The sequence below is a fragment of the Centruroides vittatus genome, unplaced genomic scaffold (genome assembly GCF_030686945.1).
Source record: "Centruroides vittatus isolate TY-2023 unplaced genomic scaffold, ASM3068694v2 contig_919, whole genome shotgun sequence".
In the NCBI taxonomy this organism is placed as follows: domain Eukaryota; kingdom Metazoa; phylum Arthropoda; class Arachnida; order Scorpiones; family Buthidae; genus Centruroides; species Centruroides vittatus.
In genome coordinates this window covers 157,236-182,071 of record NW_027122606.1, presented here as the reverse complement: position 1 = coordinate 182,071, position 24,836 = coordinate 157,236, and the positions used below count along the sequence as shown (strand labels likewise).

At 28.7% G+C, this 24,836-nt stretch overlaps 1 protein-coding gene across 1 annotated transcript in view; it reads left to right on the top strand.

Moving 5' to 3' along the window:
* The window catches only part of LOC136984445 (dynein axonemal heavy chain 7-like), a 204,871-nt gene that overhangs the window by 37,705 nt on the left and 142,330 nt on the right, over window positions 1–24,836 (top strand). The window contains 14 exon segments of the mRNA XM_067281432.1: window positions 1,329–1,539; window positions 6,249–6,434; window positions 7,673–7,867; window positions 8,898–9,092; window positions 12,677–12,798; window positions 13,043–13,271; window positions 14,392–14,445; window positions 15,144–15,423; window positions 18,080–18,209; window positions 19,817–19,931; window positions 19,933–20,013; window positions 20,725–20,817; window positions 20,902–21,048; window positions 23,796–24,041. Coding sequence (XP_067137533.1) covers window positions 1,329–1,539; window positions 6,249–6,434; window positions 7,673–7,867; window positions 8,898–9,092; window positions 12,677–12,798; window positions 13,043–13,271; window positions 14,392–14,445; window positions 15,144–15,423; window positions 18,080–18,209; window positions 19,817–19,931; window positions 19,933–20,013; window positions 20,725–20,817; window positions 20,902–21,048; window positions 23,796–24,041 — 2,284 coding nt within the window.

Here is a 24,836-nt window from a genome sequence, read left to right as displayed (position 1 = left end):
TGAAAACAAACGATTATTCAGATTGTCCTATATGCGAGATTGTCTTATAAGCGAGTAAATACAATATATATATTATAAATTATTTCATAATTTAGTGTATAAGACTTGTTGCTATATTCGATTTCTCAGCAATAAAACTAATATTCAAAGACTACTGCATGGGTGCACAAAATTAAAATTTCATTATTATTGGAATTAATTGCTATGTCTTATATGTTGCAAAGCACAACTCAAAAATTCTTGAATTTAATGTACATGAATTCTCTATGCTATTCATTGATTGATTGCCATTATGGTGATTGTACTGACTGTTTGTGATGGTAAAATTAGATGGTTACTAGAGATATAATCTATGGCAGACTTTATTTGGCCCATGGGCGTTCAGTTTTGTCATCACTGTTCTAGAATATTTTTTCTGGTCTTTATTAAAATGTCGTACTTGGAAATAAATAAGAGGGGGTGCATATAGGACAGCCAATTTAAGCATATAAGTTAAAGGGAAACATATAGCCTTATATGAGTGAGTTTTATCTATTTTATGGCAATTTCTCACAGTTTGTACAATTAACCATTGTTGAAATGTCTTCAAAATATTATGTAAATAAGTGAGGACACACTTTATTATAAATGTGACAATTGAGTATTTTGAAATTTTGTTTTAATACACTACTTTCAATGCATTTATTTTTGTTGTTTTTTTTATTAAACAACTTGATATATGGAAATAAATATATGTAGTGATATATGGGTTTTTATTTTTATCAGTTGTGAGAAAACTTTGTGATGAGAAAAAACAGAACACTTCTGAAATTTGAACAGTAAATTTTATAAATAGAATACCATTAAAATATTTATACTATCTCCTGGCTTAGTGGTTCTATGAATACCTGTCTGATCCATATGCAATACTTTTTTCTACATAATCATAGACAATTTATGTACAGAAATAACGATTGCTTTGTCAATGTAAGACATTAGCACATTAAAGATTATATAACTTCCACAATTTTGCTTATTGCAGATTTGATCTGCAATGAGATCAGCTAGCACAGAAAGGAAAATAATAGCCTGGTTTGAATTATTCATAATTAATTATAATGGTCTAGATCAGATTTGAACTGGATTTCTCACAATAATAGACTCATATCTCACTGTGCATTAATCTGATTGGCTTACATGTGAACAATATATATATATTATATTTAAATATATGTATGTATATATATATATATATATATATATATATATATATCAGTATTTAATATATTTATAATGAGTCTACAATGTTTTCTAATTTTTCTATTTAACTTATTTTTTATTTTGTCCAGATGGCTGTATGGCTTATTCACAGATTTAAACTCTGAAACTATTGAAAAATCAGTTACACTGCATAATCAGGAATGTCTAAAATTATTAAAGATATTTAAAAACATTCAGAAAAATGAATTAATGCAACAGCAGCGAGGTGCAAAACAAGATGAAGTTTTTCCTCCATTAGTGATTTGCGAAAATCTTTTTCAACGAATTAGTAATTTTAAGGTAAATTTTCATATAAAACTTTATAATATAATTTTTTGTATTTTACTTCATTTTAATCATAGTTAATTTTCAAATATCATGGCCAGTTATTGACTTGTTATATAATAGATTACAAGTTTTTCTTGCAAATGACATTAAAAAATACAAACTGCTTTACATGTTTATTTAAGACAGTTTTTTATTTTTTACAATTAGAACAACCGTTTTCAAAACAAAAAATTTGAATTGGTTTTCAATTAATTAATTAAGATTTTAAAAATCTTAATTAATTATGCAGACAGAGCAAAATTCATAAAATGAAAATGTTACTTTTGTTTAAAAAAATCGATATTATACCACGTTTTATCTATACAGTTCTGTTACTGTTTTTATAGAAAATACATATGAAATGAAATAAACTTTAGATTACTTTACTTTATTTTTATACAGAATATATTTAATTTACAATAATTATCATCTATTTTATAAATAAATAAAATCAATGTAATTTGTATTTTGCTTTATCATAGTATTATTACATTGACTTTAAATACGAATGGGCGATCGGTTAATGAACACCTCATAGAACAAACATAAGAAGAAGGGACGTAAAATAATGAATACCGATTGGTCTTCCCTTGTCTTCAGATAACAATTTGAAACTTTTTGGAGTGCGGGAGACGTCAACATTGACACTCAACTTGGTATATACTGATCGGATAGTATTCCTCTGAACTTTGAAACTCTGCCTTGTAATTGCAGCCTTTTATTTTTCTGACAGAAACAATTTGTTTATAGTATTCATTGGCACTCGTTAAGTTTTCAGTCGGTTTTTATTTTCAAAAGAAGAGAGTATAATAGCAAAGGTAGAGAGTGGGCAGAAGATGTCTGATGTTGCTGGGCAGTATGGTTTGAACAGGTCTACAGTAGGCCACAGTTCAATCTTATCTAAGAAAGATACTATATAATCAAGAAGACTCAAGCAGTTTAAGGAGTAACATAAATCACATCTGAGAAATAAAGAACATTGAAGAGCTCATAATGGAACCTGAAACAGATCTGATGACAGAAAAATGCCAAGCCAAGAATTCTTGAATGAAGAACACCAAGAAACTCAGTGAGATATGTTTTCTTCTGAAAAAGAAGACTAATGCTGATATCTGCTATTAAACATCGTTTGAAAAGTAGGAGGATGTCAGAACAATGGCCTTAGAATGGCATCCAAACCAGGTTGAAATTAATAGACTTACAATTACAATGCTATTAATTATTTCTGAAAAAAACCCAAAGACGAGAGAAAAGCAATCGACATAACCCCACAAATAAAAAAAATATGACTAATAAAAATGCAAGACTGTGTGTATATGCATTTTTTATTATTACGTATAAATAAACATAGTAAGAAAGTATATATTTTTTATTTTTTGGGGTCTCCAGAATGAATTAATCAAATTCCCATAAAAACCTATGGTAAATCAATAATCGGTTAAGGAACAATTTGGATAGCGAACAAAGTCTTGAAACAGATTATGTTTGTTAACCGATCACCCATTGTACTTGTTTATTCTTTTATCCATATCATCTTAATTTATTATTTTAAATTTGTTTCACTTTTGTTTTTCTATAAAAGTAAATTACTACACTCTCTGGAACCTGTAACCAGTGCGTAATGCGTATATATTGTATATTACGAGTGACAAATGTTTTCGGTCAAGCACGTTGCTCTTCTTCAGGTCAACTCCTGAAGAAGAGTTGACCTGAAGAAGAGCAACGTGCTTGTTCGAAAATGTTAGTCACTCATGATATACAATATATACGCGTTTTGTCCGGTTACAGGTTCCAGAGAGATTTCACCCCAGTGCTCAAGTTGGAAGCATTTCTGTGTTAAAGTAAATTACATAAAAATAAAATAGAAATAATCATAAAATACTAAATTTTTACTTTATTATAAAAACTATATTACATTATTTTTGCTATAAATTATATCTATTAGTTTAGTTTCATTTATTAGTCCAAGATTGTAAAGTACTATTTTTAGTATCTTAGGAAACCGACTATAATTACGGTCGGTAAAACTTCCGTTAACCTAACGGGTACTTTACACGGATTCTGAAATTAGTTTGCCAGGCCTGGGCTTTTAAGCGTGCACCGAAAAATTAGTAATAATAACGATAAATATCAAGTCAGATCAAAAGTTCAAATATATTTAATTAGCAACTAGAACGTACTACGTACAAATGTCAATAATCCAAACAAAATTTATTAACGAAAATCAACAAGTCAACCCGACAATAAACTTAGCTACTTAGTTTAACTTAATAGTAATTCCCCTTTTGAAATTCGACAATCAAATACTTAGAAACTATGAACAAAATCTCTTACTAATTAAACGTCTATCTGTCACCTCACTATACGAAGAAACTACTTCCTCAATCCTTTCGATATCGTCAAATCGTCAATCGAACTCCTCTTTAACACCTTGGATCGTCCAATTATCAATCTGGACTTCTATCAGAAAATACTTCGCTTTTGAATCTACCTCACTCTCAACGTCGCCTCGATTTGGAATTCACCTCTCATTCTTCGGTTAACATACGGGTTTTATACTGTGAGGTGACGTCACACTTGAGCTGGGTTACTCCCCTTATTTACATACTTAGTTGCTAACATTAACTTTCTTTTCTGGCAGCTTTAAGTTTCCGACAAAGCTTATAAACTGTTTACAAAATATTTATCATAATTTTCTGGGATGTTTAAGACGGTTTATCAAGTATTTCTCTACTAGTGATTGTGGGGACTCCCCCCTCCTATTTTTTTTCTGCGGACTGTTACTTCCGCCAGGCAGCGCAAGTGCGCAAGATTTTTCCTACGGCGCTTATTTCTCCGTGAGTTGTTTTATCTTCATTTTTCATTACTAACAAGAGAGTAGTGGGGAACCTTCGTCCTAAATAAACATAAACCCCAAACAAAAGATAATAAAACGGAAATAATAATAATAAAATAAAAATAACGTTCAGACTCAGTTCCTTACAAGATATACAATCCATAATTGAGAGTATATTTTACAACATAATAAAATTAGTCATGTTACATTTTTTCAATTTAAAACAAACAACAATTTAATATGGATTAACCATTACTAATGTGGCATTAATTTGAACTAGCATAGTTTCAAATTTCTTGTGTCACCATACCAACTTGCTGCTACTGTTTGATGTTGAGCTTTGCCAAATTTATAACAATTATTTTTTTGTACGATAATATTTAACAACAGTACTTCTATGATAATGGCAAATTGTACAATGATTTGACAAGAATTTTTATTTGATATTTCTTTTTTTTTTGTTAATTGACTTGTAGTAATTTACAGGGTATTTTAAAGGTAGGATGAATTGGTTAGTTGTTGAGTTAAATATATTCTAATTTAACCATTTTGTGATTTGGCAAAATCATGAATCCAGCATTCTACAGGTTTCAATAATTCTGGATTAGTGATGGTCAACTTGTATATATATTTACATTTCTTATAAAAGCCATTCTAAAAATTACACATTTCAATCTTTAGTATTACATTCAGTATTACAGTACAGCATCGATTATCCAAATGCCGATCAACCGAAACATCCGTTAACCAAAAGCGTTCCAGTCAGACTGTGTCGTGCTGAATCGAATGTTTTTGATACTACATTAACTTCTAAAGTATATTTTTTTTGTTTTTATATTTTTCAATATATTTATTTTGTTCGTACAAATAAAGAAATAATTTTTAACAATACAATAGCCACGATTATTATAAAAATTTTTGTTAGGTTTAACATCGACGAAAATTCAATGCAAAGCGACACATAATGTGTTGCTTTGCGTTGAATTTTCATTGATGTTAAACCTATAATATACTTTTATTGGGATATACTGATATACTATATTAATAATGTATTTTTTCCATACATAATTGGTTATCCGAAAAATCGATTTTCCGAACAACCCCAGTTCCCAATTGATTCGGATAATCGACGCTCTACTGTATATATTTTCATCTGACATCTTTCCAAATACTTCTATTACATAACTAGATATTTTAATAATTGATAATTTAGTAATATTATAAAAAATTACATGGACGTTATCTTTATTTAATTTTGTAACACCAATATTAAATAAATAATTATTTCTCATAATTTTGAACTCTACATTCTATAAAAATATGGAATGCAAAAAATAAACTTTTATTGCAAAAATTACAACATTTCTTTCCTAAAATAATTATATTTGATTTTTATTTTAGAATCCAAATGCTTAATCTTAGTTGAAGTAGTATCATTAAATTATAGTATGTGAGATTTATCTTTAATGAAAAAGCATTTATCATCCAAACTAATAGTCTGTATATACTAATGAAAATTACTACATTGCACGTTATTGTAATCTAAATCAATAAGTTGGTTTCAGTCTCTAATTACCTCACTATTTTCCTTAGAAAACTCACAAAGGAAAAACTATTCTATTAAAAAAAAAAATGACCAACTTTATTAGAAATGACCAAAAACATTTGCATTGATTAAATAAACAGTTTGTTTCCTTTCTGCTAAAAGATTTTGATAATTTTTATTTTGTTATATTTTATTAGGCAGTTTAAATGTTACAAGTAAATGGATATTTTATTTAAAACATTTACTCTATTAAATTCTAAAATTGTAATGATAATTTTAAAGTTTCTCTTTCTCTTACAGCAATATTTGCCAACACTTGAAATAATATGTAGTCCTGGTTTAAAAATTTATCACTGGGAAGAAATGTCGTCGATTGTTGGCCAAAAGTTAATTCCTGATTATCGAATGACTCTTCATAAGATGCTGTCTATGCAAGTTCAAAATTATTTAGATAAATTTAAACCAATAGCAATTGCTGCTTCAAAGGTATTTTATGTTTTTAGATAAAAAGAATATTTAAATTAAAATTTTTTCATTTATATTATTTTTTCAGAATATTTTCTTAATTTTAATAACTTTTAAATTTTTTTTATTATTAATGCTATTTGTAAATATAATATTTAGTTTATATTAATAGAAAATATTTTTTAAGGCCAATATCATGGTATAACTATTTAACAACTGATTTATTATATATTTACTATTAATATTAGTGTTTTCAGCAATATGATGCAAGTGTTGTTATTAAGGTGTAAGTATTAAGGTATTAGTTGTTGAGATTTGGAATCTTCTCTCTGGCTCTGACTCAATGCAAGCTAGCTTTAGCAGTAAATATTTACAACAGTTTGGTTACCAAATATCTTGCCTGGAACAAGTTCTTTGTCACATTATTCTGTAGAAATTTGATTATGATGCTGGGTCTTTCTATGGTGAGGAGTTCTAATAGAATTTTGAAAAATAATCTAAAAGAGCATAAATAATAATATGTTGTTGTGAACACAACAACACAATATCATTCTTTGTGCTCTTTTATGTTCTTCAATGTTGTGAGATGTTTTCTAGAAATGTGATAAATGTTAGATATGTTATATAAATATGCAGTGTATGAAACAGTTAAATATGTGTAACGCTGTCAAATGTTTCCTACAGATGGTGTTACCACCCGTCCGGTTTTTATCTGGACAGTCCGGGAATTGACTCACTGTCCGGGTGAACGATTAATTTTGTCCGGGAATTTGGTAGAAATGGTGAAATTATGATGAAACAAAGTTCTTGCAAATATTGTTATAAATTTACACCATTTGAACAACAAAAGACCTTACACTCACTGAAACTCAACTGCCATTCTGCCATGTTACTCTGTTTATGCTGACGTGTGACGCATGACGTGCAACCTGCTTCTCAACCTTTTTTTATTTTTTTTTTGCATGTATGTTACTCTTATGCAAGTCCCTAGTCCCCTAACTGTAACTGATTTAGAACCAGCATGCACATTATTCTTTGCATTATAAAATGACATTGCACATGCATCAGGAACTTCTGTTCGAACGAACCTGACCTGTCATCCGGGTCAGTGATTTTGTAAAGGTGGCAACACTACCTACAGACTATGTATTATTATTTTAATTTATTTATATATTTATATTATATTTAATCATAATAATAGCAAAATAAAATAATTTTTAATTTGTAATTACTAAAATATCTTAATTCAATCATTTTAGGAATACATATTAAAGACAACTTTTGATAAATTGAAAAGTGAATGGATTGGCATATGTTTTGCCATTGCTCAGCATGAGGATACATACATATTATCATCTATAGATGAAATTCAGTTATTATTGGATGATCATATTTTGAAAATTCAAACAATGAAAGGATCTCCATTTGCTCGACCTTTTGAAAAAGAAAGAAAAGTAAGAGACTATTTAAATAGGTTTATAAAGTAATTAATTTTTAAATATTTTATTTCCAAAAATGCAGAGAACCATATATGTATATTCTATAATAAATAAAAACCAAAAATGATTAATATGTCATTTGTTAACTGAATTTATTGATTACAGTGGAACCTCGCTTAACAAGCACCTCGCACAGCGAGTATTTCACATAACAAGCAAAACAAATTGTAAATATTTGCCTTGCTTAGCGAGCGATCTTTCGCATAATGAGTGAAAAGGAGAGGGGAAGTCCCGAATTGTGTGCATGTGGTATGCTCCATCAGTTTGTTTAGCACTTGTTCCGCTAGCATCTTAGTGTTGCTTGTGATCACATATTTTTCCAAACTTGTGTTCACACATATTACTTATAAACAACAACAACCATAGCTCGTTTATATAATAAACACGCCAAACGATATGCCAAATTCTTGGGTCATTAAATTTAATGACCGATTCCAAATTAAATTTTAGAAATGTCTGAATTAAAAATTAACTATTTATAATTATTAAATTTAATACGAGATGGAATCATAACTGCCTACCTCTAGTCAAATTAATTAATTTCTAATATTTAATTATAGCCTTTACATAACCCAATAATTTGGCATGTTGTTTGGAGTGTTTATCAAACATATTAGCTGTGATTTTTTTTTCTTTGTTTCTGCAAATCGAATTCTCATTCCAGGGTGGTTAATTCTGCACTAGAAGAAAAGATGATGATGATTCACGCTTCTTAACAGTGTATATTGTACAATTTTTTTGAGTAAACGTTATACATAAAACATTTGAGCATTTTTTGGTTTGGAACGCATCATTGTATTTTACATTAATTTCTATGAGAAAAATTGTTTCGCTTAATGAGTGTTTTGCATTACGAGCAAGACTCTGGAACAAATTATGCTTGTTAAGCAGGGTTCCACTGTAATTTATAGTTATTATTAACATTTTTTGAGAGATTATCCAGGTTGTTTTTAAATTCAATATAATAAACTTGTTTTGTTTTCAGATTTGGGAAAAGCAACTACTATTAATAGAAGATACAATAGATGAATGGTTAAAAGTTCAATCACAGTGGTTGTATTTAGAACCTATATTCTCAAATGCAGACATTATAAAACAAATGCCTACTGAAGGGGAATTGTTTGCTGAAGTAAATTGTATATGGAAAGAAATAATGATAGATGTTGCTGCTAATCCATTGGTAAAGAAATACAATTACAGTATATTAGAAAGAAGTATTTTATGAAAATTTCATTTATTTCCATTAAATTTTAAATCATAAAAATTAAGATAAATAATGAAAAGTTATTGCTTTGAACTACACCACAACACCTTGGGTTGCCGAGAAAAATGTATTAAAATGTAACTAATGTTTTCATAAGGGCACGCTACAAGATACGTGCATTAATGCAAGGGATGCAGAAGGGCTACCATCTGTGTGGAAGTACTTAGTTAAAAAGTTTTTTAAGAGCTCATAACATGCCTTAATTTTTATTTTTGCATTTTTATACATTTTTCGTATATCATGTATGATATTATTACATGATATATAATATTATATCTGTTTGTTGTTTTATTTTATTTTTATGCATGTATATATATATATATATATATATATAATTTGTTATAATTCCTTCTGTTAATTTTGTATTTGTATTTATTCCATTGTATTTGTATTCGAATTTATATATTCTACTTTTAGAACATTATTAATTATTAATTTTTTCTCTCAATTAACCTGAGGATGGCCAATCGATTTGGCCAATAACGTTAGTTACATTTTGATAAATTTTTCTCAGCAATTTAAGGTGTTGTGGTATAGTTTATTGTTTGCTGAGTGAGTTTTGTTGAACGTTATTGCTTTGTTTTAGTTGAATTTAAGATTTAATATAAACTTAGTTATAATATATTTCTAATATAAAATACATTTCTAGAAATCTTCAATAGTAAAACTGAATTTGTTTTTCAATAATAATTGAAATGGTAAGAAATAGAAAAGTTTATTTTACATTTATCATCAGATCAAAACTTAAAAACAATACTATTCATAAAGAACAACAACTATGCTTGAAGTGTTTTAGGCATTTTTCTCTGTGCTTTGCCTATGTCTTGGCTCAGTTTCTTGTCTTTCATTTATAATATAATTTCTTTTGTTGTATCTAATCCCCCATTTCTGAACTTTGCTTTCGTATGAATCTATCTATTTGTTTCCAATGCTGAATGCAATAAAATATGAATTGTTGACCCAGTAATCATCACTTCATTAGAGTCCACAGATTGGCCTGTCTAGATATAATTAGAGAGACACAGGTTCTTTCAGGGATATGAATTCTCACAGCATTCAAGTCATCAGGCAACACTCAAACTTACATCTTCCCATATTCTCTGGAATATGTGAATGTGAGTATTGTTTGTGACCTGAATGCTTTGAGAACTTCTGTGTTTTTGAAAGGTATGTGTGCTAGTTATTGTTTATTTGGACCTTTCTGGCAGTATTTAGATGCCTTTGTGATAAAGATTACCAAGTTTGCAGGTTGACTGAACATGACAAAGATCCTGCTGTCATGAAGCGTGAGGAAAAAGTGCAATCTGAACTAAAGAACATGTTTTGTGAGAGATTTTTTATTTTCAGATCACACCTAGAAGTTATCAACACAAAGGAGTGATGGGACCAGCTATTTATTTGCTATCCATTCCTGTAAATCTTTATTCTTTCATTACTAATCATCATGATTTTACATCTAATATTGTATATATGGCCACAGAAGTCTACAGTTTTTGTTTGTCATGGCCAAATCTGCCTCTCATTCAAATTATAATGCATTAGTTATATTCAGTTGATACCAGTGGCAAAGCATGGGTTTGAAACTAGGGGAAGTGGTGCTTCCATCATTTCTTACCACCCCCGCCACTGGTTCATACATGCAACTTGTTGGCAATCTTGATAAAATGGAAGACTGCTCTCTTTAACTAGTATCTGAACTTTTGTGTGTTAATTTTATATTTTTTGTTTTGTTTAGTTAAATGTATTTCTTATATATTGCAGTTATTCTGTGTCTGTTTTGGACTGTTGTGCTATCAAGAACTGTCATATAAGGAAGCATAATCATAAACAATCTTACAGACATGAAATATTTTAAAATAATTATTTAATTTTAAAATATTTTGTGAGAGTATAAAACGTGAGAATGAGTCGACATGTAGAACTTTAGTGATTCTTCGAAGGGACAAATTTAGAACAAGTGTGCTTGATAGAGCAGATGCTTAGCAGGGGAAATCCACTGATCTCAATAGGAACTAGACAAAAACAACTATCCAAATTAACAAGATAACCCTTTAATTTTCCTGAGAACATACAGTACTTCTAGGAAAAAACACAGGAATGTATGGAGCCCAACAATCCAATATACCGAATATCGTTAACATCAAATCTCCCGACAATATACTGCTCAAAATTCCCGTAAAGTGAGGACATAAAACATACTGACAAATGAGTCCGAAGTGCACCTCTTCCTTTTCTTTGCACTGGGCAGAAAACAGTTTGAAATTCAAAATCTCCACACTGACTTGATTTCACAGTCTTTACTTTTCCACTTTCCGACTATTTTTTCGCGAACTTTCCCACACCACCACTACTTTGCTTCTTCCCCGTCCTCTCTCCACTTCTGTTTTAACTTTTCCCTGAGACACACCCTCCAATAAAACTCTCACCCTCTGTTACACACCCAGAATTACACAACTCCTCTCCACTGAGTCGGACCCACCACGTGGCGAAGGGGGGCAGGAAAAGACGAAAGGCACAATTTCATGTTCAAATAGTTCTATATGAAGCATGATTTGTAATAAATAATTAACGTGAACTTATTTCTATTACATATTTCATTTTTTGTTTTCATATGAATTATGAGGTTTTATTTCAGTTGTGAGGTGGTGTTGAAGTTGGTAACATTAGAGTAATGGCATTTTTCACTATTGTTTGCAATTGCTATAAACTTCAACGATTAGTGCTTCAAAAATGCAATCAAAAACTAATAGTAAATCTAGCAGTGTTGCTTTATTGCCATAAAACTAAATGGGTCATTATAAAACTACGTGCATTAGATGAAAAATCACATTTGCTCACTCTGCTCACATTTGAAACACCTTAGCAAGTGTTTCAAATGTGAGCAGAGTGAGCAATAATGAGCAGATAAATGAGTGTAATGTCTATTTAAGTATATTGAAGTATCAAACACTAACAATAAATGATTATTCTGTGTGCAGATGTACTTTCTTGTGTGGCCGTCGGCCAGTTTTTGACTTGTCAACATTTTGACTTAGGACAAAACCTTGAGAACCTAATCTGTTCATAAGCAAGGTAGCACCTGTATGTACTGTACACATATGTTCCTGTACATATCATATACTATATGCACTTACATTAGATTAACATTGTTGAAATGTGCCTGTAAAAAGTTTTCGTAGATAAAAATTGAATAACAAAAATTCACATAATTTTCATACAAGATCACTTTTAAATATTCTTTTTGAGAATGATGACTGTGAGGAATTATATTGAATTTATGCATGTTGCTGTGTATTCAAGCAATAAACAAATAAGATTTTTTCATACACTAAATGCATTTTTTCTGTTCAGATATTAGATGAAATTTTTTTCTTAATCTAAAATAATTTTTAATTTACATAGTTTAAATTATTAGTAGAACACATTGTAAACCACAAAATTTTGTTTCATTTTATATAAATATTTCATTATAAAAACATTAAAAAAATACATTTTTTCAGGTCTTAATGGCAGTTGGAACTTCCAATATATTGACAATAATGAAGAACTGTAACAAACTAATAGACCAAATTAATAGAGGATTAAATCAATATCTAGAAACAAAGAGATTATTTTTTCCAAGGTGATATTTTATATTATATTATTTTTCTGATTACATTTTATATATATTATAGAATTAATTGTATTATATATAATCATACATTAAAAATCTAAGAATTTTACATTAAGATTAATATAAATTAAATTACATACAAAATTATAACTGATAATATAATTTATTTGGAAGTTTTAATTTATAATTGTAACATATTTTTGAATTTTATTTATGAAATAACTTAATAAATTAAGTTTTTAAATGATTTTAGATTCTTCTTTTTGTCTGATAATGAAATTTTGGAAATTCTCTCTGAAACTAAAAATCCTTTACGTGTTCAACCATATTTAAAAAAATGCTTTGAAGGAATTGACAAGCTCGAATTTGATAATAATTTAGTTATATATGCTATGTTCAGTTCTGAAGGAGAAAAAGTTTCAATGATAACGCGCATTGATACAAAGTTAGCACATGGTCAAGTGGAACAATGGCTTTCAGAAGTATGAAATTTCTTATTTCTAATTACTAATTCTTAAATATTTTATTTGATGACTATATACTATTAGTATTATTTCTTAACTTGACATACTAATAACATATATTATTGATATTTGCTATTGTAATCTCTTTTTAATAATTGAATGCTAAACTTAGGTATAATTTTCTAATATAATATTATTATTTTTAATTTCAAGTAAAATGGCTGAGTGTATGTCTACAATTAAAAATATAGAAGAAACTAAGTTGTCTTTACATTTCTTTCAAGCTCAATTCAAGGAACAAAACAGTCTTTCTTTGATGACGATGAGGTGGTTGGTCTTGATGCTTGCTCAGAAAAGTTGGGTGGCAATGTCAAGGTTGAGTAACTATGGGAGTGTTCCAGGCAGAAGCAACACAGATTTATCGTGCGTAAATGGGCAAAGATCTCCATCTCGACCTTGAGATTTAGGAATTTTATAGTTTTCTCCCTCAAATCTCACCTTGATAGGTTCTAGTTTTCTTGTCTCACTTCCTGATTGATCTCTCTTGTCTCCAGGTGAAAACTGAGACCAGTTTGGGTTGCAAGAAAGGTACATTTTGAGGAGTTTATTTGATATTATTCTTTGACTCTGACTGGGAGATGTTGATGTAATTATGAAACCTGCACTTGTATTTTACTCTATTATTGCCTCTTCTCTAACGTTTTAGAATTCCAACGATCTAGCACGATGTCCTTGACTATCAACCCTTCCCCTTTTTCTGATTTTCTAATTTAGGTCAATTGTATATGAGCACCCCTGTCAAAGCTCCATCTCTCTTGATCTACATTTATCTATGATCTATCATGTGTGAGTCTCCAAGACTCCTCATTTATCTCTGTGTCGCATTTGTTTAGACAACTACAGGTTTTTTTTCCTCTCTCCCTTACATAACTTTTATTTTGTTTTTGTCTCAGGATCTTTTATATAATCAACACAATTGTCGCAATTTCAGACCCATCTGGAACCTTACAATTATAGATATTAATTTTATGTTTTATAGTAGATAAAATTTTAAGTTCTATAATTGTCACAATATTAGTCTACAACTTTGATGATAATTTTTTGTATTTATATATAACTATTATTTTTTATATGATAGGTGCAACATATGATGGTAAAGTCATTACGCAGTATTATTGAACAAGCTTTTAAAGTAAATATTTGTTTTATAATTTTGATTTTATTATAATATTATATTTCAAATGTTTTCCGTATTACGTATTGCTTTAAATAAAGCTTTAGAAACAAATTTTTTAAAATGTTTTGTAAAAGTAACATAATATAAATTAAGAAAGGATTATATACTACACAAATCAAAACATTATTGTGCTTCTCTTCAATTTAAAAAAATGAAAAATAAAGTTTATTAATAGGCTGGTCAAGTAAAGAAAAATGAATAATTATAATTTTCAACTTAATAATTTATTGTAGAATTTTACATAACTGACAATTTTAAATAAATATTTTAATTTTTTAATGAAAAATCTTATAATCTACATGCTGTATTAAATTACAGCTTGTCCGTTAGTGTTTTAAATTGCAGCATGCTACATGTAATTCAAAATATGTTAAGACGAGGAAGCCGTTAGAATAATTTTGTTTCTAGAAACAAAATCAAGACTAATTTTGGTTTCTAGAACATAGTCATTTGTTGTTTAAATTAATCTTTAAATTAAGAAAAATAGAGAATGTGCTTAATACGAATACATCAAGAAAATCAAAATTATTTAATTTCTTGATATAATAATAATGTTTTTAAGTTTAATAATTCTTCAATTTAAAATTTTTGATAAAATTATGCATTATCTATATAAATAATTTATTATATCATAAAATTTTAAAACATGTCAGGGTTATGCATCAGATAACAGATACAGGTGGGTGCTCTCTTGGCCTGGTCAAGTAGTCCTTTGTGTGTCTCAAATATATTGGACATCAAAAGTTCACGAAACAATTAGAAGAAAAAAGAGGAAAAGTTTGTTTGATCTCTGTGAACAACTGGATATGCAAATAACAGAAACTGCAAATATTGTTAGAGGAAGAGTCACCAGCACCACACGAATAACTTTGGAAACTTTAATTGTGATCGATGTTCACGCCCGTGATGTCATAATGGAGTTAGCTCAGAAAGGTATTTCAAATTTATTTTTTATCTTTAAATATTTAAAAGCTGATAACTTAAGATACATTTATTTATATGATTTTTGTATTAATAATTATACCAATTACTGGAATCTGATATTAAAAAATATTACTTCATGTATTTCTGGCTTCATAGTATTATCTGTATTAAATGCTTAATTTTAAATAGCCAACTATTTAAATTTTTGTTAGGAAGCTGATGCTGTCATAAAACAAGATGAAAATGTTCCTTCGTAGTAAATTCAAACAGTTGGCTATCTGAAATTAAGCATTTGATACAGATAATCTTATATTAAATGTTACTGTAAGATTCAATCACATTGTTGAGTAGAAATATAATGTACTGTGCATCTTTTTATATTTATGACATATATTCTTCTAAAACTGTTTAGTTTTTGCACAATATATAGTATGAATGTTAAGGCAATGGTTGCCAAACTTATTGGTTTTTATCAGATCAATGAAGCAATATATGTCTTGATTAGTACTTTAGTCACAGATGGCAAGGATGTTGTTATAATTGTCTAATACATGATAGCTCTAGTGAAGCTAAGTCTGGATAAAAGAGAAAGAGTTTGCATCAGGAAAAGTATCTGGCAAGAAGATGACAGTCTAAACTGACTATCTTTTGTATAGGGAACAGATGATCAAATTTATGAAGAAGGAATTAATGATCCATTTGTTGTTTGTCAAGAGTATTTACTGTTAGAATCATAGTCATAATGATCACACATTGATTTAACATTTTTGAATTCAATTTGAATATAACAAACTAGAATATAACTGTGTTAGAACATTTATATATATATATAATTTTTATTTTTTATATTGAAAATAGTACCAATTACTGGCATTTTATTATTGAATATTATTCTGAGATCCAACTGTATTTAAGATATTTTATAAGGTATTTATTTGAAAATATATACAGTGCATTGCAGAATTATATGCCAGTGTAATTTTTAAAAAAATCTTTTGAATTATTTAGAGTAGACTGACAAAATTTTACAAAATTATTTAACATTATCTTCTAATGGATTACACCAAATATCATCCTAATCGATTAATTTAAACATTAATTATGCAAAAATAGCCATATCAAGGTGATGAAAAATTATCACCACCTTCTATTTATTCCACGAACTGCAAACAAAAAAAAAGTATTTGTACATTTATCGATTTTCCGTGTTTGGAAATAATTGCAAATATATCCTTTGTCATTAAAATAATTAAATTTTGCAGTCCTCTAACACTGATTTCTGCCATTCTCTTATGATGACTAATTTCAACTCTCCAATCGGTTTAGAACTGTCTTCCATTTTGGCGCCCCATAGATTTTTGATAGGGTTCAGGTTAGGAGAGAGTGCTGGCCAGTCAATTGTACTGATGTTGTTTTATGCAAACTACTGTATATCACTTATAGCAGTATGTATGGAAGCGTCATCATGCCATAATTTCTGTTTTTCTCTTCGATTTTTGTCAGTAGAAAGGATATGTTCTGGTAACTCTATTTTTCATAATTAGTATTATCTTTAATTATGAAAAAGTAAATTGTTTAGTATTAATTATATTGTAGTTTATACTGTATTTTTATTAATAGTTATATATTGTGCTTACATATATATATTTTTGGAATTAACTTATTTAGAATAGAAAATTAAAAGATAAATTTTACTTATGATCAGTGGCATAGCTATACATTTTGCTACCCCGATATTATTCAATAACGCCTAAGTGTTTGCACCTGAAGCAGCTGCCCATTTTTTCCCTAGTTATGTCACTGCTCTCACAGATATAACAAGTTGTGGGGAAGTACTCGATCTTTAGAGTATTCCCCGTGCAGGAACAAATGAAAAGAAACTCCAATGAAAGGAACTTAAAGTTTATTTCAGTCCTTCCAATCACAAACAAAAGAAAAAAACACACACAAAAAAAAACAATCTCACGACTCTGCCGTCTACACGTCTACTCTCTCTTCTTTCTTCCGAAGAACTCCACTTTTTTTCTCCCGTTGCGCATGCTCGATCTCCTCCCCCCTCTCTGTTTTTCTTCCGAAAACGCGGCCCATCCTTTCTTTTCCCTGCGGCCCACCCAAGGATCACGCAACAGAACACGTGATCCCTGGACCACACATCTCCCCTTCTCCCATTAACTTTTATGACAGAAAGCTTTTACGCTATGAGTGCCTCTCCCTTCTTTGCACTGTGAACCGCCCAAGGGGTTGGTTACGAGTCGGTTAAGTAACAGAACACGTGGTCTTCAGACCACAAAGTAATGGTTGTAATGAGGAAATCTTGCCAGTTCCTTCATACTCATTATAACTGAGTTTGACATCCACCAGTTGCCAAGTCGATAACACTGGTAGTTGGTTGTGGTTTGAACCTTGTCAATGGGCTGGCCATGTGGCATTTTCCAGGTTTTCTTTACCTTAGGTACATTTAAATAGGGGCCAGTTTCCCATAAAAGACCTGAGAGGCATTCCCCTTGGCAGATTGTCCATGTGTCACATTGCCATAATTGAATAAAACCAAATCCTAATCAAGTTCAACTGTATTTAGAATATTAAATAATGTTAATGTTAACTAAAAGTTTATTATGATAATTTATATTATGTAAATTTTTTATCTGATCTTGTTTTTTTGTAGGAATACATTCAGTAGATGATTTTCAATGGTTAGCTCAGCTTCGTTATTATTGGGATAATTCCGATGTGAAAGTTAGAATAATCAATGCAACAATAAATTATAGTTACGAATATTTAGGAAATACTACCAGGTATGTATATTAGTAAATTTGTATTTGGGTTATAAATAAGAAAAACATAAATTTTGGCATATTTTGATTAAAAATATTATTTCATTTTACTCTTTTTATATGCAGTACATATTCAGTAGATTCTCATCAGCATTAATATTGGTTATATTAGTTCATAATATGTTAGTTTGGATAGTTAATATTACCCTTGCAAGAATAACTTGTAAGGATTGATGTAACCAATATTATTCAATACACCTCAGACTAGAAAAAATGTTGATGGTAATCATTAACCAAATTTCCTTTAAGCAGAATTAAATGTACAGTAAAATATAAAGTTTTTGCCAAGACATCAAAAACTGGCTACTAACCAATAGTTGATGCTAATGAGAATTTAATGTATATATAAATTATATCAGATTAGTTTAATATATGCACTTGTACACATACATTTACATATACTTGTAGTTTTTTTATTTATCTACAGCTACTTTAAGTCATTGATTCTCAACTGTCTGATTGTGTTGGTGGCAAATTGACAAGCCAATGTCATATCAGAAATGCTCTTACAAACAAAAATGTGACATTTAAAGTCTGCATTTTTTGTATATAAAAAAATATGCAAATAATAATTAGAGAAACAATTAGTATTTTTAAATTATTTTTCAAGATTTTGTAGCTTATCTGTGATAAGTTTTCATCATATCAGTTAAGAATCATTATTCTAAATGATTTTTTTTGAATATTCAGTTTAAGTTTTGTTTTTTTGTAAAATTACAAAAAGCCACAACAAAATATTTATTAAAAAACAAGAAAAACTTGTAAATTTTATATCTATTTAAATTCATTTTATTGAACAGGAATTGGTTAGATAACAATAAATTTGTTGATTATGAATATTAATTCATTTACAGAATTATTAAAAATGGAAACTAACTAAACATTAACTAAATAATTTGTTTTTTTGCATAAAACATTGTTTTTCTTCAAATAATTGACTTATTTGGTTGAATAACTGATTCTAAGCCGAAGAAGTTAGTAATCATCCCAGATGTAGTTAAATGCAAATCAAGATCTATATTTAACTGTGGAATTTGAGCAAAATAGCAATAATTAATATCTTAATATATTATTTTATAGGAGCTGAAACAATGTTGACTTCAAATATATGTGATGTTTTTTTTTAATTAACATTAATAATCAAGGAATTAGTCCAAATAACATGTACATACACCACTGATATGGCAGGTTAGGTTTCAGATTCTTTACTTAAAGTGAAACAAAATTTTTTTACTTGCCAATGCATATTTACAATATCATTTATTAAGTGTGTAATAGTAAAAATATTAAATAAAATAACCCAGAAAATCCCCTTATAAGTAAGGCAAGTACTGAAAATAATAAACATGAGTATAACTTGAAAAGCACCCTATTAGCAAGGTATGCTTGTATTTTAATATTGATAAATGTTGCATATATAACCTTACATGTTTTTCTTATATTTATATATAAATTTATTGATTTACTAAATAAATTTTCATAAATTATTATAATTTTATATTATTAATTCTAATTAGTTATTTGTCTTTTTAATTTTGAATTAAATATTTTTAATCCAATTATTTTAGATTAGTTATAACACCATTAACTGATAGATGTTATCGCACCCTTGTTGGTGCTTACTCTCTTCATTTAAATGGATCACTGGAAGGACCTGCAGGAACTGGAAAAACGGAAACCGTTAAAAGATTTAGCCAAAGCAATTGCAGTACAATGTATTGTTTTTAATTGTTCAGAAGGTTTGGATTATATTGCTATGGGAAAGGTGGGTATTTGAATTTATTATAATTTAAAAAATATGAAAATATCTGATAAATTAACTTTTAATGAAGTTTCTAAAGTTAGTCAATGTTTATTTATTCTTATGTCACAGAACCAAAGTTAAAGTACAAAATTACAATGGCTGCATTCAGCAGACTAAACAGTTCCGGAGCCGTTGAGTATTTTTCAGCTGAACGCCCTCTATGGTAGTGCTCTTTTGGAATGTGTTTGGAGTTTTGACATCACATTTGATAGTGTCTTTCATTTATGCTATCTATTGCTACCTGAAACTGACCAATGAGACTTTTTGTTTTAGTGCAACGTCACTCATCATTCAGCAGATCCAGGTTGTTATGTAACAGCTACCGATTTGCTCAGTTACAACTGTTGAGTCTGCTGAATGCAGCCAATGTTAAATAAAGATAAAAAACTTTAGAAAAGAAATCCTTAAACTTAAATAATATTTTAAAGACCAAATGGATGAAGATCAAACTTTCAATTGAGGATTACTCATGTTCTAATGAAACAAAAGAAAAAGTATACATTTGACATCTTAATTTTTATATTTTTAATACTGTTTCTTAAACCTATTCTGATTAACTGCTTTAATTGTTTTAATTTTCATTTTCATTATATTTAATAAATAAAACAAATGTTTCCATTTTGATGTTTTATATTTACTGTTATTTCATCAATTCATTGTTTTTCTTAACAGTTTTTTAAAGGTTTAGCATCAACTGGAGCTTGGGCATGCTTTGATGAATTTAATAGAATAGAAGTAGAAGTTTTATCTGTAATTGCACAACAAGTAATTATAATTATTTAATTAATTAATGAAATTTTAATTAGATACAACTGATATTTTGTAAAATTTAAATATTAATTCTCGAAGATCCTAAGCATCATTCGAGCAGTACAAGCTGGTGTTCATAAATTAATGTTTGAAGGAACTGAACTTCAGTTCAATCCCAATACCTACATATGTATTACCATGAATCCTGGATACAGTGGACGTTCAGAATTACCTGATAATCTAAGGGTATTTATTATTTAAAATTAAATTGTGTAGTATATGAATTGATTTATTCAATGTACAAATAATAAATTTCAAAATTGGTACTTATTTCTAACATTTTTATTACGTGTGTTGAGACCCTCGAGCTAGACCTAGGTCTACAAATAACAAGTCGGCTTACTGATTTATTTATAACTAACAAATGCTCAGTAAACAGAAGGCTCATATGACCTCCTCTGTGAAGCTCCTTTTCTCTCACATGTTCTGAGTACAAATAGCACATATACCTTCACTCTCCGTTTCCCTATGTTAATGCGTAACAAAGTTTACACAAAACTTTAATTAACAAGAAAGGTTCAATGAGAACCATGAACACACAGTAATTCCGTACTTGAATGGGGATGTGTAACCGACAGTTACCGCACATGAAGACAAAAATAACTGCTCAAAACGATACCTCAGACACTTCCACTTCCTTTCTGTTCCCCTTCACTCCATTGTTCCTTCAACTGCCTCAGATGGAATTGGATTATAGTCCTTCACCTTATTCTGATGTTCTGGATGATTTCCTTCTTCCTTACACATGACTTTTCTTCATATCTCGACAATAGCACCAACCAAGACAAACAAATGAAAAAGTGTCACTTTCACACCTGGATCTTCTATTTATACCCCTTTCTTGCTGTCCCCATGTGATCTTTTTACAACTGATCTACAAGCCCCCTTACACACGTCTCTAAGAAGATGGTTCGGAAGGAGAAGGTCGTGTGTCAATCACAAACTACAAAACAAAACTGAACAAAAGAAAAAAGGAAAACCCGATACAATAATGAACATAATAAAACTAACGTGAAGCTATGCACAAATGATATATACTACATATATAAATACTAAACCGAACAACAACCGATAAGTGGCAGAACACTACACATATATTAATATTTTTTACATTTTCAAAAATTATTTTGGAAAAAATCAACTGTATTTAAATATTTTTGAATTAATATTATTTTATGTTTAGAACAGTCACAAAACACACAGCAAAATTCTACAAGAAACTTATTTTCAACAGTATTTTTAAAGTTAAATATAATCAATTTTTTTATATTTACATTTTCAATAATGAGTTAATAACATTAAAATAACAATAAGTAGGAAAATTAAATATTATTTTAAACGTAACTGTAATAAAGTGAGTTTACATTGATAAAATTGTAATAAGTAGGATGAAATGAATACTTTTTTTTATACTATGTTTGGTTGTACTGTACTTGTGCTAATTTTATTTTAAGTCTAAAACATCAAAAAACTGGAAAACCTTTAAAATGCAGTCTATTTTGTTTACGTACCAAACATTTTCGGTCAAATTAACTGACCTTCTTCAGGATCAAACAAAAAATTTAATTTGCCAAATGGAAAATTCTTTGCCAAATGGAAATTCTAGAACTTAGAATTTCCATTTGGCAAATTAAATTGTTTGTTCGATCCTGAAGAAGGTCAGAAGGTCAGTTAATTTGACCGAAAACGTTTGGTACGTAAACAAAATAGACTGCATTTTAAAGGTTTTTGAGTTTTTTGATGTATTATAGTAGTGCGGTTAGAGATATAGTAAGTCTAAAACTCTAAAATGTCTGGTTGATCTCTGCTGTAAGATGCATATTTTTCTTTACTGGTAAAGGAGTGCATGATTAAAAGAATTTGCTGACTATGGTGGTATGACAGATACTAACTGGTTCTAGAATTTTATTATAAATAACATATATAACTGAAACTGAATATTTTTAATATTTATTCTACAGTTAATTATAGAAACAGTCATTAATTATAAACAACTTTAAACGTGATCAAAGGAAAAAATTTTAGCAAAAGCAACTTTTAAGCAATAAATTTTTCTAGTTATCTTTTCTCATTTATTCTTATTACTTATTTTATAACTTCAATAAAAGTAAAATGAATACAAACTGTTAAGTGTATCATTTATCACTGAACAGAGCAATTAATTATGTTTGACCACTTTTCAGTTATTTTTGTATACATTTCACAATATTACAAATAATTTGAATAATCTAAATGTTACATTATTTTTAATAAATAGAATTCTTATTTTTTATTATTTAAATTTTATATAACTTTGAATTTAGAGTCCATAAATATATCAATAAATTGAACATTTCTAAAGTGTAATAAAAAAACTTTTTACTCCATTATATATTTATAACCTTTGTAAATATGTATTGTAGTTTATGAAGTCATATAAATAATGGGAAACCTTATTAATTTAAATGATTTTAAAATATAATTCTTATATTACTTGAATAAATTTTTTATTGCTACTCTTTTTGCTCTCTGGAGACCGAGAACGTTCTATCAATTCCTATTAGGCATTGATAGAATGCTCTTGGTTTAAGATGTTAAATTTAATAGTTAGGTATATATAGAAAGTTTTCCAATGTCAAACCAAGAGTATTTTTCAGATGAACTAACTTATTTTGTTTAATAAGTTTTGATTACGTATAATTTTATTATAAAATGTATTCAATTGTAAGTCACAATTTTGTGATGGCAGGGTGGTTAAGATGCCTGCCTAATGCTTTGGATATCTGGGATTGAAGCCATGCATGTTAAAATGAACCTAGATTAGAAGTTTAGAGATGTTTCATTTAGTTCTCCATAATTTTAAATTTTATTTATTAATGTAATTTAACTTCATTTTAATAAATCAATAAGAATGTTGAAATGTTCTTAAAATTCCTTTCGTTTAATTTTTTTAGGTTTTATTCAGAACTGTTGCAATGATGGTCCCTGATTATGCAATGATTGGAGAGATTAGGCTGTATTCAGGAGGATTTGTCGACGCTCGCAACTTATCAAATAAAATTGTAACAACCTATCGTCTATGTTCGGAACAGCTATCTGATCAGTCGCATTATGATTATGGTATGCGATCAGTGATTGCCGTTTTAACAGCTGCGAATAATATGAAGTTAAAGTTTCCAAATAAAAAAGAAGAAAAATTGGTAAATTGCATCTATTTCTAAGTATTTACAAAACATATTTTTTATAAAATAATTAAACAATCATTTTAATTTATAATATTTTAACAAATAATAATAATGAAAATGTAAAATTTCACAAACTGTTTTGTTTTTTTCAATTTTTCACTACTTTTAAGACTAGGATACATTGTCTGAAGTTATATGAGGAGCAATACAAACACATTAAAAGTATAGTGTGATCATAAAGAGTAGATGTTCAGAGCTCTTTGTAAAAAGAACTATTGGGCAAATCTTAACAAAATTTGATGTATGGTACATACTATCTTGAGAATGTGGTTTTAATTTTCAAGAAAAATTTTACTTTAAAATTCAGCTGCTAGGATAAAATTTGATGATGATGTCCTTTTAATGTGTATATTATTTATGTTTCCTAACAAATTCCAAGAGTTAAGAAACAAAAGTGCAATAATTTTATTTCAATTACAGATGTGATTACAAATTTGGAATGTGGAATTGATGTATACATAAAAGATATGGCCCTATGTGCCCTCCATCTCCATGTTCTAAAAACTACATTTATTACACAACACACTCCAAGGTGGCTCCAACATAATGGAGTTGTCTCATATGTTATGAAATTCTGGCTTTTAAGACAGCTAGATATGTAATATTACCTTATAAATGAGATGCTTTAGGTAGTCCCATAACCAGATCACAGGAGTTCAGGTCTAGTAATTGTAATTGTAAAAATAATGCAACATTTTTCACATGAAAAAGTGGTCAAGGCTTGAATATTTAAGCTGATATGTGGTGGTG